At 48.1% G+C, this 17,724-nt stretch overlaps 1 protein-coding gene across 1 annotated transcript in view; it reads right to left on the bottom strand.

Moving 5' to 3' along the window:
- Window positions 1-2,666: 2,666 nt before the first annotated feature.
- LOC109883298 (muscarinic acetylcholine receptor M3-like) overlaps window positions 2,667-17,724 on the bottom strand; it is a gene marked incomplete at its 3' end in the record, with an annotated part of 109,320 nt that continues 94,262 nt past the window's right edge. The window contains exons 3-5 of the mRNA XM_031816426.1: window positions 3,390-3,591; window positions 2,787-2,941; window positions 2,667-2,695 (exon numbers count right to left, since the gene is read on the bottom strand). Of these exons, the coding sequence (XP_031672286.1) occupies window positions 2,667-2,695; window positions 2,787-2,941; window positions 3,390-3,556 (351 nt within the window). The remainder of the gene's footprint in view (window positions 2,696-2,786; window positions 2,942-3,389; window positions 3,592-17,724) is intronic.

A 17,724-nucleotide genomic window follows, 5' to 3' on the forward strand; every position in this document is an offset into this window, starting at 1 on the left:
ACAGCAGATAGAACGCAGGTCTACAGAGACAGCAGATAGAACGCAGGGCTACAGAGACAGCAGATAGAACGCAGGCTACAGAGACAGCAGATAGAACGCAGGGCTACAGAGACAGCAGATAGAACGCAGGGCTACAGAGACAGCAGATAGAACGCAGGGCTACAGACAGCAGATAGATAGAACGCAGGGCTACAGAGACAGCAGATAGAACGCAGGGCTACAGAGACAGCAGATAGAACGCAGGGCTACAGAGACAGCAGATAGAACGCAGGGCTACAGAGACAGCAGATAGAACGCAGGGCTACAGAGACAGCAGATAGAACGCAGGCTACAGAGACAGAGATAGAACGCAGGGCTACAGAGACAGCAGATAGAACGCAGGGCTACAGAGACAGCAGATAGAACGCAGGGCTACAGAGACAGCAGATAGAACGCAGGGCTACAGAGACAGCAGATAGAACGCAGGCTACAGAGACAGCAGATAGAACGCAGGGCTACAGAGACAGCAATAGAACGCAGGGCTACAGAGACAGCAGATAGAACGCAGGGCTACAGAGACATCAGATAGAACGCAGGGCTACAGAGACAGCAGATAGAACGCAGGCTACAGAGACAGCAGATAGAACGCAGGGCTACAGAGACAGCAGATAGAACGCAGGGCTACAGAGACAGCAGATAGAACGCAGGGCTACAGAGACAGCAGATAGAACGCAGGCTACAGAGACCAGCAGATAGAACGCAGGCTACAGAGACAGCAGATAGAACGCAGGGCTACAGAGACAGCAGATAGAACCAGGTCTACAGAGACAGCAGATAGAACGCAGGGCTACAGAGACAGCAGATAGAACGCAGGGCTACAGAGACAGCAGATAGAACGCAGGGCTACAGAGACAGCAATAGAACGCAGGGCTACAGAGACAGCAGATAGAACGCAGGGCTACAGAGACAGCAGATAGAACGCAGGCTCAGAGACAGCAGATAGAACGCAGGGCTACAGAGACAGCAGATAGAACGCAGGGCTACAGAGACAGCAGATAGAACGCAGGGCTACAGAGACAGCAGATAGAACGCAGGGCTACAGAACAGCAGATAGAACAACGCAGGCTACAGAGACAGCAGATAGAACGCAGGGCTAGAGACAGCAGATAGAACGCAGGGCTACAGAGACAGCAGATAGAACCAGGGCTACAGAGACAGCAGATAGAACGCAGGGCTACAGAGACAGCAGATAGAACGCAGGGCTACAGAGACAGCAATAGAACGCAGGGCTACAGAGACAGCAGATAGAACGCAGGGCTACAGAGACAGCAGATAGAACGCGGGCTACAGAGACAGCAGATAGAACGCAGGCTACAGAGACAGCAGATAGAACGCAGGGCTACAGAGACAGCAATAGAACGCAGGGCTACAGAGACAGCAGATAGAACGCAGGGCTGAGCCGGGCTCGGACAAGCCTACTTAACAGTTACAGGATGTCATAATACAACGTAACGTTAGTCTCGGGACTACAATACCTTGAGGAGATGAGCCGCCATTATAGAACGCAGGGCTACGACGGTGACCAGAGCAGAGAACCGGTGAGGAACACGAGCAGTAATCATAATAGAACGTAGGGCTCGAGACACAATCTACCAGGAAAGGAAGATGAGCACCAGTTTTCCTACGACGCAGTAGAACGCAGAACAGAGACCCGGTGATAGAACGCATCAGGAAGTCATAATACAGGTAACGTTAGCTCGGACTACATCTACAGAGGAGAATGAGCACCAGGATGCAGTCCTACGACGGTGACCAGAGACAGGACGCAGGGAGGACACAGATAGAAGTCTACAGCACGCAGTTAGAACTAGGGCTACCTTGAAGCAGATAGAACACCAGGAGCTTCCTACGAGCGGGTGTAGACAGAGACAGAGACCCGAGAAACACATCAGAAGTCATAAGACACAGTAACGCTCGGACTACAGATACCTTTAAGGATATGGAGCAGGCGCAGGATTTCCTACGACGGTGACCAGAGACAGAGACCCGGTGAGGAACACATCAGGAAGTCATAATACAACGTAACTTAGTCTCGGACTACAATCTACCTTGAAGGAGATGAGCACCAGGATGTTTCCTACGACGGTGACCAGAGACAGAGACCCGGTGAGGAACACGATCAGGAAGTCATAATACAACGTAACGTCTCAGACTACAATCTACATGGAAGGAGATGAGCACCAGGATGTTCCTACGACGGTGACCAGAGACAGAGACCCGTGAGGAACAACGATCAGGAAGTCATAATACAATGTAACGTTAGTCTCGGACTACAATCTACCTTGAAGGAGATGAGCACCAGGATGTTTCCTACGACGTGACCAGAGACAGAGACCCGGTGAGGGAACACGATCAGGAAGTCATAATACAACGTTAGTCTCGGACTACAATTCTACCTTGAAGGAGATGAGCACCAGGATGTTCCTACGACGGTGACCAGAGACAGACCCGGTGAGGAACACGATCAGGAAGTCCATAATACAACGTTAGTCTCGGACTACAAATCTACCTTGAAGGAGATGAGCACCAGGAGTTTCCTACGACGGTGACCAGAGACAGAGACCCGGTGAGGAACACGATCAGGAAGTCATAATACAATGTAACGTTAGTTTCGGACTACAATCTACCTTGAAGGAGATGAGCACCAGGATGTTTCCTACGACGGTGACCAAGACAGAGACCCGGTGAGGAAACACGATCAGGAAGTCATAATACAATTGTAACGTTAGTTTCGGACTATAATCTACCTTGAAGGAGATGAAGCAACCAGGACTGTTTCCTAACGACGGTGACCAGAGACAGAGACCCGGTGAGGAACACGATCAGGATGACCTGCCAGATGGTGTGACCTCCCAGAGGGTCATAGGTCACCGTGGGGTCAAGGAGGGAGGCGTTGGACAGGCTGGTCGAAGAAGAAACAAGATTGATTACATTGTAACACTGAAACTGAAATGTATTTCCTTCATCCAAACCCTCATCCAAACCCTCATCCAAACCCTCATCCAAAAAAACAAACAGAGAGGTTGTAGGAATGGCTCAGTCACAGTGCAACACCCCTAGAGCAGTTTAGAGGTTATGTCCCATTGTAACACGGAAACTGAAATGTATTTCCTTCATCCAAATCCTCCCGAGACAAACAGACTGAGAGGTTGTAGGAATGGCTCAGTCACAGTGCAACACCAATAGAGCAGTTTAGAGGTTAAGTCCCTTGCTCAAGTGCACAACAGGCAGGATATGGTATCTAGGGTAATGAATTCCAGAAAAACCCAATCCAGTTTCCGGCTCACTCCCTGCAAATTCCCTTCAGAGAGTTAACTCTGGGATTCGGTTTCTAACCCTCTAACCTATACCTGGTCAGGTTGGTGAGGTCCCTGGTAATGGAGTCGTTGTCCAGCACAAGGCCCAGGCCCAGGATGGCGTTGTCGGCGTAGACCCTCAACCCCGGGGAGCTGTTGTTCAGGTACATACTGGGGTCTACAGTGGGGGAAGAGCTGGACGAGTTCAGGTTCAAGGTCATAGCGCTGCCGTCCTGAGGGCATATTCTGGAGACACCTGGGAGAGAAAAGACCATTTGTTTTATATATACTCTGAGTGTACAAAACATTAAAGAACACCTGCTCTTTCCATATGGCATAGACTGACCAGGGTGAATTCGGGTGAAAGATATGTTCCCTTATTGATGTCACTTATTAAATCCACTTCAATCAGTGCAGATGAAGAGGAGGAGACGGGTTAAAGAAGGATTTTTAAGCATTGAGACAATTGATTTAAATTCCTTTGAACGGGATATGGTAGTAGGTGGAAGGCACACCAGTTTGAGTCAAGAACTGCAACACTACTGGGTTTTTCATGCTCAACAGTTTCCTGTGTGTATCAAGAATGGTCCACCACCCAAAGGACATCCAGACAACTTGACACAACTGTGGGAAGCAATGGAGTTAACATGGGCCAGCATCCCGGAGGAATGCTTTCAACACCTTGTAGGGTTCATGCCCCGACGAATTTGGCTGTTCTGAGGGCAAAAGGGGATGCAACTCAATATTAGGAACATTTTACTAATGTTTTGTACACTCACTGTATATTATTGTGTATTGCATAGACGGTGTTCTTTAATGGAAGCCTCTCCAACATAATCCAGGTGGAGCCTGGCATTCCCCAGGGCAACTGTCTAGGCCCCTTTACTTTTTAAAATCTTTACTGATGACCTGCCACTGGCCTTAAGTAATGCCAGAGTGTCTATGTATGTGGATGACTTAATATTATACACGTCAGCGACCACAGAAATCACTGCAACACTTAACAAAGAGCTGCAGACAGTTTCATAATGGGTGGCAAAAAATTATATTGTCCTAATAAGATTGTCCTACATACTAAATCGCCGTCCATTTGACAAATCTGACCATAATTCTATGCTCCTTATTCCTGCTTACAAGCAAAAACTAAAGCAGGAAGTGCCAGTGACTCGCTTAAAACGGAAGTGGTCAGATGACGCGAATGCTACGCAAACCAACAGTTTTGCTAGCACAGACTAAAATATGTTCCGGGATTCATCCAATGGCATTGAGGAGTATATTACTTCAGTCAACCGGCTTCATCAATAAGTGCATCAACAACATGACCGTTTAATTACATATGCCAACCAGAAGCCATCGATTACAGGCAACATTCACACTGAGCTAAAGGCTTGAGCTGCTGCTTTCAAGGTGCGGGACTCCAACCCGGAAGCCTATGAGAAATTCCGCTATGCCCTCCATGAACCATCAAACAAGCAAAGCGCCAATACAGAACTAAGATTGAATCGTGTACACCGGCTCTGATGCTCGTCGGATGTGGCTTAAAAACTATTACAGATTACAAAGGGAAGCACAGCCACGAGCTGCCCAGTGAATACGAGCCTACCAGATAAGCTAAACCACTTCTATGCTCGCTTCGAGGCAAGCAACACTGAGGCATGCATGAGAGCACAAGCTGTTCCAGAAATGACTGTGTGATCACGCTCCTCCGTAGCTGACGTGAATAAGACCTTTAAACAGGTCAACATACACAAGGCTGCGGGGCCAGACGGATTACAGGGATGTGTGCTCCGAGCATGTGCTGACCAACTGGCAGGCATCTTCACTGACATTTTCAACATGTCCCTGATTGAGTCTGTGATACCAACATGTTTCAAGCAGACCATCCTAGTCCCTGTGCCGAAGAATACTAAGGCAACCTGCCTAAATGACTACAGGCCCGTAGCACTCAAGTCCGTAGCCATGAAGTGCATTGAAAGGCTGGTAATTGCTCACATCAACATCATTATCCCAGAAACCCTTCAATTTGCATACCGCTCAAACAGATCCACAGATGATGCAATCTATCTATCTCACTCCACACTGCCCTTTCCCACCTGGACAAAAGGAACACCTACGTGAGAATGCTATTCATTGACTACAGCTCAGCGTTCAACACAATAGTGCCCTCAAAGCTCATCACTAAGCTAAGGATCCTGGGACTAAACACCTCCCTCTGCAACTGGATCCTGGACTTCCTGACGAGCCGCTCCCAGGTGGTGAGGGTAGACAACAACACATCTGCCATGCTGATCCTCAACACTGGAGCCCCTCAGGGGTGCATTCTCAGTCCCCTCCTGTACTCCCTGTTCACCCACGACTGCATGGCCAGGCACGACTCAAACACCATTAAGTTTGCAGACGACACAACAGTGGTTGGCCTGATCTCCGACAACGACGAGGAGGTCAGCGACCTGGCCAGGTGGTGCCAGAATAACAACCTATCCCTCAACATAATTAAGACAACCTTTCCCTCATCGTGATCAAGACTAAAGAGATGATTGTGGACCACAGGAAAAGGAGGACAGAGCACATCCCCATTCTCATCGATGAGGCTGTAGTGGAGCAGGTTGAGAGCTTCAAGTTCCCTGGTATCCACATCATCAACAAACTAGAATGGTCCAAACACACCAAGACAGTCATGAAGAGTTAAATTAAATTAAAAAGAGGGCATGACAAAACCTATTCCCCTCAGGAGACTGAAAAGATTTGGCATGGGTCCTCAGATCCTCAAAAGGTTCTACAGCTGCAACATCGAGAGCATCCTGACAGGTTGCATCACTGCCTGGTACTGCAAGTCCTCGGCTTCCGACTGCAAGGCACTACAGAGGGTGGTGCATAAGGCCACTTAAATCACTGTGGCTAAAGCTGCCTGTCATCTAGGACCTCTACACCAGGTGGTGTCAGAGGAAGGCCCTAAAAATTGTCAAAGACCCCAACCACCCCAGTCATAGACTGTTCTCTCTGCTACCGCATGGCAAATCTAGGACCAAAAGGCTTCTCAACAGCTTTTACCTACAAGCCATAAGACTCCTGAACAGGTAATAAAATGGCTACCCGGACTAGTTGCTGGGCTATCTGCATTGTGTCCCACCAACCCCTCTTTTACGCTGCTGCTACTCTGTTTCTCTGTTTCTCATCTAGTAGTCACTTTAATGATACCTACATGTACATAGTACCTCAATTAGCCCGACTAACCTGTGCCCCCGCACATTGACTCTGTACTGGTAGTCACAATATTGTCTCATCGCTGCAACTCGCCAACGGGCTCAGGAGAGGTGAAGGTCGAGTATATTGGCCTCCTTACTGTTATTTTAACAGTTAAAAAAAACCAGAATACCTATTTACATAATACCTATTTTTTACTTAAAAATTGCTTAGGGGCTAGGTTAGTAATCATTTCACTTTAAGATCTACACCTGTCGTATTCGGCGCTCCAGCCTCCTCCAGTCTTTCCCCTTCAAGAGAAATTCTAAATAAATTCACATTCACTATTGAAGCCAAATCCTCATCCTTTACCCTTTGGCTAGAGATCATGTCCCGAGCAATTTTGGATCTTTTGACTGCCAGAACGTAATCTGAGCCATGAGAGACAGACCTAGCCAATATACCACTTCACCTCTAGCTGCTGTATTCTCCATGTGTGACCACCAGAGGAGTTCTGCCCCGCAATGCACCATGGGTAGCGGGCGGCGAGGTTCACACCTGTCACCTACTTCATCCTTCAGCCACAGGTTACTATTGGTCACATACACAGTAGAGATCAGCCAATCACAGTTTGAGAGGATAACTACCTCCCTGGTACCCCTGCTCATAACCTTGCCTTGCCTCCCGCCCTCCCACAGTGGCTTCTGGGAAACCATCTGTTAAGCCATAGACGAGGCCCCAGAATCCCAGAGACAACCCCTTCGACTGGCTGCATATTCTGTCCCTGCTTTAAACCACTGAGGGATAGAGAGGGAGAGCGAACATGAGAGAGAGAGAGAGAGAGAGAGAGAGAGAGGAGAGAGAGACAGAGAGAGAACAAGAGAGAGAGAGAGAGAGAGAGAGAGAGAGAAGAGAAAGGGAGAGAGATAGAGAGAACGAGAGAGAGAGAGAGAGAGAGAGAGAGAGAGAGAGAGAGAGAGAGAGAGAGAGAGAGAGAGAGAGAGAGAGAGAGAGAGAGAGAGAGAGAGAGAGAGAGAGAGAGAGAGAGAGAGAGAGAGAGAGAGAGAGAGAGAGAGAGAGAGAACGAGAGAGAGAAAGTGCAAGAGAGAAAAATAGAGCGAAATGGAGAGGGGGAAAAGAGAGAGAGAGAGAAATGGAGAAAGAGGGGGGAAGAGAGAGAGAGAGAGAAATGGAGAAAGAGGGGGGAAGAGAGAACACGAGAGAAAGACGGATCAAATAGATGTAATTAGTGCTGTTTGATATAAGAGGTTCGAAATTCATTTGATATCACTAAAGGGCCGTTCTAAACCAGCCGAAGGTTTTAGGAAAGAATGAAGGATGCGATTACAAAACACCAGAGTGCCTTCTATTCCTCTTTAGTTCCCCTCTCAAACAAACACAAACAAAAAGGATATTTCAGGCCTCTGAGTGACAACGCTCTGTGGGCACAACACAACAAGGCACAGCGTTGCCATGATCATGTAATTGATCTCAATCAGAGCTGACGGGAACTGTGACAGCTGGTGAGAGATACTCAGAGCTGTGTGATTACCTCAGAGGAGGCCAGTAGGATGGAACACCAATCTGTGGTGTAGATCACTACTCCCCACACAGAGGAGGCCAGTAGGATGGAACACCAATCTGTGGTGTAGATCACTACTCCCCACACAGAGGCCAGTAGGATGGAACACCAATCTGTGGTGTGGATCACTACTCCCCACACAGAGGAGGCCAGTAGGATGGAACACCAATCTGTGGTGTAGATCACTACTCCCCACACAGAGGAGGCCAGTAGGATGGAACACCAATCTGTGGTGTGGCTCACTACTCCCCACACAGAGGAGGACAGTAAGATGGAACACCAATCTGTGGTGTAGATCACTACTCCCCACACAGAGGAGGCCAGTAGGATGGAACACCAATCTGTGGTGTGGCTCACTACTCCCCACACAGAGGCCAGTAGGATGGAACACCAATCTGTGGTGTAGATCACTACTCCCCACACAGAGGAGGCCAGTAGGATGGAACACCAATCTGTGGTGTGTGTTCACTACTCCCCACACAGAGGAGGCCAGTAGGATGGAACACCAATCTGTGGTGTAGATCACTACTCCCCACACAGAGGAGGCCAGTAGGATGGAACACCAATCTGTGGTGTAGATCACTACTCCCCACACAGAGGAGGCCAGTAGGATGGAACACCAATCTGTGGTGTAGATCACTACTCCCCACTCAGAGGAGGCCAGTAGGATGGAACACCAATCTGTGGTGTGGATCACTACTCCCCACACAGAGGAGGCCAGTAGGATGGAACACCAATCTGTGGTGTAGATCACTACTCCCCACACAGAGGAGGCCAGTAGGATGGAACACCAATCTGTGGTGTAAGATCACTACTCCCCACACAGAGGAGGCCGGTAGGATGGAACACCAATCTGTGGTGTGGATCACTACTCAGCGTCCAGGCTACCACATCATAGCTCAGCGTCCAGGCTACCACATCATAGCGCAGCGTCCAGGCTACCACATCATAGCTCAGCGTCCAGGCTACCACATCATAGCTCAGCGTCCAGGCTACCACATCATAGCTCAGCGTCCAGGATACCACATCATAGCACAGTGTCCAGACTACCCCATCATAGCGCAGCATCCAGGTTTCCACATCATAGCGCAGTGTCCAGGCTACCAAATCATAGCACAGCGTCCAGGTTTCCACATCATAGCGCAGCGTCCAGGCTACCACATCATAGCACAGCGTCCAGGTTTCCACATCATATCTCAGCGTCCAGGCTACCACATCATAGCACAGTGTCCAGACTACCCCATCATAGCGCAGCATCCAGGTTTCCACATCATAGCGCAGCGTCCAGGCTACCACATCATAGCACAGCGTCCAGGTTTCCACATCATAGTGCAGCGTCCAGGCTACCACATCATAGCACAGTGTCCAGACTACCCCATCATAGCGCAGCATCCAGGTTTCCACATCATAGCGCAGCATCAGACCATTGGCAGACCAATGGGGAAGCGCACAATTGGCTCAGCGTTGTCCGGGTTAGGGGAGCATTTGGCCAGGCAGGGATGTTCTTGTCCCATTGCGCTCTAGCGACTCCTGTAGCGGGCCGGGCACAATGCATGCTGACACGGTCGCCAGGTGTACAGTGTTTTCTCCAACACATTGGTGCGGCTCGCTTCCGGGTTAAGTGGGAATTCTGTCAAGAAGCAGTGCGGCTTGGCTGGGTTGTGTTTCGGAGGACGCACAGCTTTCGACCTTTGCCTCTTCCGAGTCCGTACGGGAATTGCAGCGACGAGACAAGACAGTAACTACCAATTGGGTACGATGAAATTTGGGAGAAAAAAGGGGGTAACATTTTTTTTACTATTAATATTTAGCTTTGGTAGTGCGGAGAGCCTCCGTGACACAGGGAAGGACAGTCTCGGTTGAGGGAGCCGTCCTACAGCCTGTCTTGTTAGAAGATGGTTCTGAGAGAGATAATGAGAGAGTTGGTCAGAGACACTCAAGTGTTTTAGAAAGAAAAGAAACGGGATATAAAGGTCTATAGTTGTTGATGTTGATGATGAGTCAAGTGTTGGTTTCTTGAGGAGGAGAGAAACTTAGGCCATTTTGAAGTCAGAAGGGTCGCAACCAGTGGTCAGGGATGAGTTGATGAGGGAAATGAGAAGGTCTCCAGAGATGGTCTGGGGAGAAGGGGATGGGGTCGGGCAGGCCAGATCTCATTAGTTGCAGGATGTCATCTGAGGAGAGAGAGGGGAGAAAGAGGTCAAGGAGTAGGGTAGTTCTGTGTGAGTGAGACCAGTGGACTCAATAGGCTGAGTGAATGAGTAGAGGATGTCCACTTTATTTTCAAAGTTGCTGACAAAGCCGTCCTCAGAGAGGGAGGAGGGAGGGGGAGGGCTGGGCTTCTCAGGCTCTGTACACTCTTAGATTAAATCCTACCTGGCAGGCCGCTTCTAACCAGGTGACGTTGAAAGGATTAATGAGGGAGGAGATGGTGGAAAAGAGTTTCCTAGATAGAGGGGTAGAATGTGGCTTTAGCAGAGGATAGGGGAAGAGAAGATGGAGAGGAGGGAGTGAAAGGATGATAGGTCCTCTGGAAGTTAAGTTTTCCTCCATTTCCCCTCAGCTGTCCGCCACCCTATAAGCTTGCAATGAGTCACTCAGCCACAGAGCAGGAGGGGAGGGCCGAGCCGGCCGGGAGGAAAGGGGACAGTGCGAGTCATAGGATGCGGAAAGGGAGGAGAGCAGGATCGAAGGGGCAGAATCAGAAGACATGAGGGAGAAGGATTTAAAAGAAGGGAGAGATGAAAGGATAGAAGGAGAGAGGAGTGGGAGAGAGAGAGAGAGAGAGAATATTGTGAAGGCACATGACCATCTGGGTAGGAGCTGAGCGGTTAGGGTTGGAGGAGAGGAAGACAAAGGGAAACAAAGTAGTGATCAGAGACCTGGATGGGGGTTGCAATGAGATTAGAAGGCAAGTCGCCCCTAGTAAAGATGAGGTCAAGCGTATTGTCTGACTTGTGGAAAGGACTGGGAAAAGGTCAAAAGAGGCAAGGAGGAGAAAGATCGAGTTGGAAAGAAATTAATCGAAGGCAGATGTTGAGAGGTTGAAGTCGCCAAGTACGAAGAGCGGTGAGCCATCTTTAGCAAAGTAGCCTATCAAGGGTCAAGCTCATTGAGGAACTCTCCGAGGGCACCTGGTGGGCGATAGATGACAACAATGTTAAGCTGAAGTGGACAAGAGACAGTGACATAATGGAATTCAAATGAGGAGATGGACATGTTAGAGAGGAGATGGACAGGTGAGAGAGGAGATGGACAGGTGAGAGAGGAGATGGACATGTGAGAGAGGAGATGGACAGGTGAGAGAGGGAGAAAAGAGAAAATCTCCAGTTAGGATAAATGAGTAGCCCTGTGTCATCACCGTGACGACCAGATGCTCTCGGACTATGAGAGAAAACGTAGTCAGATGAAGAGAGAGCAGCTGGAGTAGCAGTGTTCTCTGAGGTGATCCATGTCTTCGTCGGGGCCAAAAGGTCAAGGGTCAGAAGCGCAGCATAGGCTGAGATGAACTCAGTGTTCTTGACCGTAGATTGGCAGTTCCAAACAGTAACAGAGACCCGAAAGACCAGTGAACAGGAAATTAGAAGGGTTGCAGCCAAGGAGTGGGGAGTGTCTGTAACGCCTACAGGGAGAGGTGGGAACAGGTAGAGAAAACACACACACAGCTGACAAAGCTACACAAGAGCAAAATTAGATAATCTGTAAATAACAAGGTAAGACAATCAATGTGGTTCTACCAGAGGACAGCAGAGATATATTATGTGGTTCTACCAGAGGACAGCAGAAATATATTATGTGGTTCTACCAGAGGATAGCAGAAATATATTATGTGGTTCTACCAGAGGACAGCAGAGATATATTATGTGGTTCTACCAGAGGACAGCAGAGATATATTATGTGGTTCTACCAGAGGACAGCAGAAATATATTATGTGGTTCTACCAGAGGACAGCAGAGATATATTATGTGGTTCTACCAGAGGACAGCAGAGATATATTATGTGGTTCTACCAGAGGACAGCAGAAATATATTATGTGGTTCTACCAGAGGACAACAGAGATATATTATGTGGTTCTACCAGAGGACAGCAGAGATATATTATGTGGTTCTACCAGAGGACAGCAGAGATATATTATGTGGTTCTACCAGAGGACAGCAGAAATATATTATGTGGTTCTACCAGAGGACAGCAGAGATATATTATGTGGTTCTACCAGAGGACAGCAGAAATATATTATGTGGTTCTACCAGAGGACAGCAGAGATATATTATGTGGTTCTACCAGAGGACAACAGAGATATATTATGTGGTTCTACCAGAGGACAGCAGAAATATATTATGTGGTTCTACCAGAGGACAGCAGAAATATATTACTGTATATGGTTCAAGCAGACCAGGGAGGGAGGGAGAGGAGAGGAGAGGAGATGAGATGAGATGAGAGGAGAGGAGAGGAGAGGAGAGGAGAGGAGAGGAGAGGAGAGGAGAGGAGAGGAGAGGAGAGGAGAGGAGAGGAGAGGAGAGGAGAGGAGATGAGAGGAGAGGAGAGGAGAGGAGAGGAGAGGAGAGGAGAGGAGAGGAGAGGAGAGGAGAGGAGAGGAGAGGAGAGGAGAGGAGAGGAGAGGAGAGGAGAGGAGAGGAGAGGAAAGGAAAGGAGAGAAGAGGAGAGTAGAGGAGAGGAGAAATGGGAAGGGAGAGGGAGAGGAGAAGAGAAATGGGCAGGGGGAGGGAGAGGAGAGGAGAGGAGAAATGGGCAGGGGGAGGGAGAGGAGAGGAGAGGAGAAATGGGCAGGGGCAGGGAGAGGCCAGTAATATTATTAATATGATCCCCTCCAGCCTGGTTTGGCCCTGGACGGTGATGTGGTGATATGGCCTAGAGACCCTCGGTTGTCAGTATGACTAATCTCCTGTCTGTCTCTGTGGACGTAACCAGCTAGCTGCATGTGTTGATGAAGGCCAGGTTAAATAATTGGATGCCCTGGGTTATGAACGCCTTGCAAAGTTATTGCTAGCCTGATTCCAGATCAGTTTGTGCTGTCTTTCCCAGTTTTGACGTGACAAGGACCATAGGAGTTGACAGCACAAACAGATCTGGGACCAGTGGAAGTGATTCTCTGGGCAAGCACCAGTGGAAGTGATTGCATGCCCTGGGTTATGAAGGTCTGTGGGCAAAGGAAGGAGAGGTGGCTTTTACATTTAGCTTTTTGCATCAACACAGGTTTAAAGGAGAGGTTTACCATTTAGCTGTAGCGTTTAGCTTCTAAAGCAGGTTTAAAGGACAGGTTTAGCGTATCGTTTAGCTTCTAAAGCAGGTTTAAAGGACAGGTTTAGCATAGTGTTTAGCTTCTAAAGCAGGTTTAAAGGACAGGTTTAGCGTATCGTTTAGCTTCTAAAGCAGGTTTAAAGGACAGGTTTAGCGTAGCGTTTAGCTTCTAAAGCAGGTTAAAGGGCATGTTTAGCATTTAGCTGTAGAGTTTAGCTTCTAACGCAGGTCCATAGAGACTAAGACAGTGTCCTGTGAGGATTCCCATAGAGACCAAGACAGTGTCCCATGTGGATTCCCATAGAGACTAAGACAGTGTCCTGTGTGGATTCCCATAGAGACTAAGACAGTGTCCTGTGTGGATTCCCATAGAGACTAAGGCAGTGTCCTGTGTGGATTCCCATAGAGACTAAGACAGTGTTCTGTGAGGATTCCCATAGAGACTAGGGTAGTGTCCTGTGAGGATTCCCATAGAGACCAAGACAGTGTCCCGTGTGGATTCCCATAGAGACTAAGACAGTGTCCTGTGTGGATTCCCATAGAGACTAAGGCAGTGTCCTGTGTGGATTCCCATAGAGACTAGGGTAGTGTCCTGTGAGGATTCCCAGAGACACTAAGACAGTGTCCCTTGTGGATTCCCATAGAGACTAAGACAGTGTCCTGTGTGGATTCCCATAGAGACTAAGACAATTTCCTGTGTGGATTCCCATAGAGACTAAGACAGTGTCCTGTGTGGATTCCCATAGAGACTAAGACAGTGGCCCGTGAGGATTCCCATAGAGACTAAGGGTAGTGTCCTAAATGGCACCCTATTCCCTAGATTTCCTATAGGGCCCTGGTTAAAAGAAGTGCACTACAAATGGAATAGGGTGCCATTTTGGGACAGATCCTGAGGAATCGCTGTCCTTTATAGTATGACATTTTATGTTCCGCTGTTGCGTCAACACACACGACTCCAGCATTCAACCGCAACACTTTGAAGGACGATAATCTTAGGCCACTCTAAAAAGGTATCGTCTTTGTTTATTACCAGGAGATGCTGATTGGATAAAACCCCCCCCCAGAGTTTAACGAGCTAAGAAGGATGAAGCTGAGCGTGTTAGAGCCTAGTGTCTGTTGATAAAGTAACTTCTCATAAACGGAGACGATTAAATGCAATCTATATGAGAGTTAAAAGAAACGCATATAAACGCCGTGGTGCAGTGTTTACATTTTATTTTTAATTTGACAATTTAATTTTTAATGGACGACTTTCGCTCAGCAGCAGAGCGCGGCTAATTAACGGACAGATCACATTTCCTCAGCAATTTGTTTTCACTTTCAACATAACCTTTGAATCATTTAGACAGTGTGTCCAAATTTCACTATGTAGTGCACTACTATGGGCCCTGATTTAAAAGCAGTGCACTGCAGCATAAAGAGAAGAGGATGCTATTTAGGACGAGGCCTTCATTTTAACGTGACTTTTCCAGACGATGCTTTTCTCAGAGGGTTTCTTTAGCGTTGTATTTGAATGGTGATTCAGGTCTTCATCCAGAAGCTGTATTTGAGTCTTTAGTGATAAATATTATATTTAGTTACAGAATCATTTAGTTAAAAGGTCCAACTTTCATCATGCTTTCATCTCAATAAGCAAATCATTTCTTGGTAACAATTACTGTGAATACATTACCGGGATTGTTTTCAATTAAAATGATCCAAAAAAATACATTATTTTTTTTTTTTTTTAGCAAAGAGACATTTCTCAAGGACTGTCTGGGATGGTCTGAGTGGGGCAGGGAAAACGGAAAACTAGCTGTTATTGGCAGAGAGGTTTGGAACACTCTTTCTTATTGGTCTATTAACTCATTTACTGGTGATGTCACCAGACAGGCCAAATCTCTTTCTTATTGGTCTGTTAACTCATCTACTGGTGATGTCACCAGACAGGCCAAATCTCTTTCTTATTGGTCTATTAACTCATCTACTGGTGATGTCACCAGACAAGCCAAATCTCTAATTGGTCTATTAACTCATTTACTGGTGATGTCACCAGACAGGCCAAATCTCTTTCTTATTGGTCTGTTAACTCATCTACTGGTGATGTCACCAGACAAGCCAAATCTCTTTCTTATTGGTCTGTTAACTCATCTACTGGTGATGTCACCAGACAGGCCAAATCTCTTTCTTATTGGTCTGTTAACTCATCTACTGGTGATGTCACCAGACAGGCCAAATCTCTAATTGGTCTATTAACTCATCTACTGGTGATGTCACCAGACAGGCCAAATCTCTTTCTTATTGGTCTATTAACTCATGTACTGGTGATGTCACCAGACAGGCCAAATCTCTTTCTTATTGGTCTGTTAACTCATCTACTGGTGATGTCACCAGACAGGCCAAATCTCTAATTGGTCTATTAACTCATTTACTGGTGATGTCACCAGACAGGCCAAATCTCTTTCTTATTGGTTTATTAACTCATCTACTGGTGATGTCACCAGACAAGCCAAATCTCTAATTGGTCTATTAACTCATTTACTGGTGATGTCACCAGACAGGCCAAATCTCTTTCTTATTGGTCTATTAACTCATCTACTGGTGATGTCACCAGACAAGCCAAATCTCTAATTGGTCTATTAACTCATCTACTGGTGATGTCACCAGACAAGCCAAATCTCTAATTGGTCTATTAACTCATCTACTGGTGATGTCACCAGACAAGCCAAATCTCTAATTGGTCTATTAACTCATCTACTGGTGATGTCACCAGACAGGCCAAATCTCTAATTGGTCTATTAACTCATCTACTGGTGATGTCACCAGACAGGCCAAATCTCCATCCCACTAAAACACTAAAACAAACGGAAATTACAGGTGGCCTTTTAAAACAGCTTTTACGCTAAAAGGGCATTATCATCATTTTAACAGTTTTCACAGTTTTCTTCCAATCTCATAGTGTAGAAATATATATATAAAACACAGGAAAAATCCAGTTTTTGAGGCACTGGGCCTTTATAGAACAGTGAGACCTCTGGGCCTTTATAGAACAGTGAGACCTCTGGGCCTTTATAGAACAGTGAGACCTCTGGGCCTTTATAGAACAGTGAGACCTCAGCACGTATTGTTGTACTTCTCATACAGGTTGGTACACAATACTTTGGGTTTAGGAAAACTAAGTAAAACGTTATGTCTGTGACCACCGATACCCTCACCACTACCCCTACCTGACCACCACTACCCCTACCCCTACCTGACCACCACTACCCCTACCTGACCACCACTACCCCTACCTGACCACCACTACCCTACCTGACCACCACTACCCCTACCTGACACCCACTACCCCTACCTGACCACCACTACCCCTACCTGACCACCACTACCCCTACCTGACCAGCACTACCCCTACCTGACACCCACTACCCCTACCCCTACCTGACCAGCACTACCCCTACCTGACACCCACTACCCCTACCTGACCACCACTACCCCTACCAGACCACCACTACCCCTACCTGACCACCACTACCCCTACCTGACCACCACTACCCTCACCACTACCCCTACCTGACCACCACTACCCCTACCTGACCACCACTACCCCTACCAGACCACCACTACCCCTACCTGACCACCACTACCCCTACCTGACACCCACTACCCCTACCTGACCACCACTACCCCTACCTGACCAGCACTACCCCTACCTGACACCCACTACCCCTACCTGACCACCACTACCCCTACCTGACCACCACTACCCCTACCTGACCACCATTACCCCTACCTGACACCCACTACCCCTACCTGACCACCACTACCCCTACCTGACCACCACTACCCTCACCACTACCCCTACCTGACCAGCACCACCCCTACCTGACACCCACTACCCCTACCTGACCACCACTACCCCTACCTGACCACCACTACCCCTACCTGACCACCACTACCCCTAACTGACCACCACTACCCCTACCTGACCACCACTACCCTCACCACTATCCCTACCTGACCACCACTACTCCTACCTGACCACCACTACCCCTACCTGACCACCACTACCCCTACCTGACCACCACTACCCCTACCTGACCACCACTACCCCTACCTGACCACCACTACCCCTACCTGACACCCACTACCCCTACCTGACCACCACTACCCCTACCTGACCACCACTACCCTCACCACTACCCCTACCTGACCAGCACTACCCCTACCTGACACCCACTACCCCTACCTGACCACCACTACCCCTACCTGACCACCACTACCCCTACCTGACCACCACTACCCTACCTGACCACCACTACCCCTACCTGATCACCACTACCCCTACCTGACACCCACTACCCCTACCTGATCACCACTACCCCTACC

Source organism: Oncorhynchus kisutch, unplaced genomic scaffold, assembly GCF_002021735.2.
Source record: "Oncorhynchus kisutch isolate 150728-3 unplaced genomic scaffold, Okis_V2 scaffold794, whole genome shotgun sequence".
NCBI classification, from domain to species: domain Eukaryota; kingdom Metazoa; phylum Chordata; class Actinopteri; order Salmoniformes; family Salmonidae; genus Oncorhynchus; species Oncorhynchus kisutch.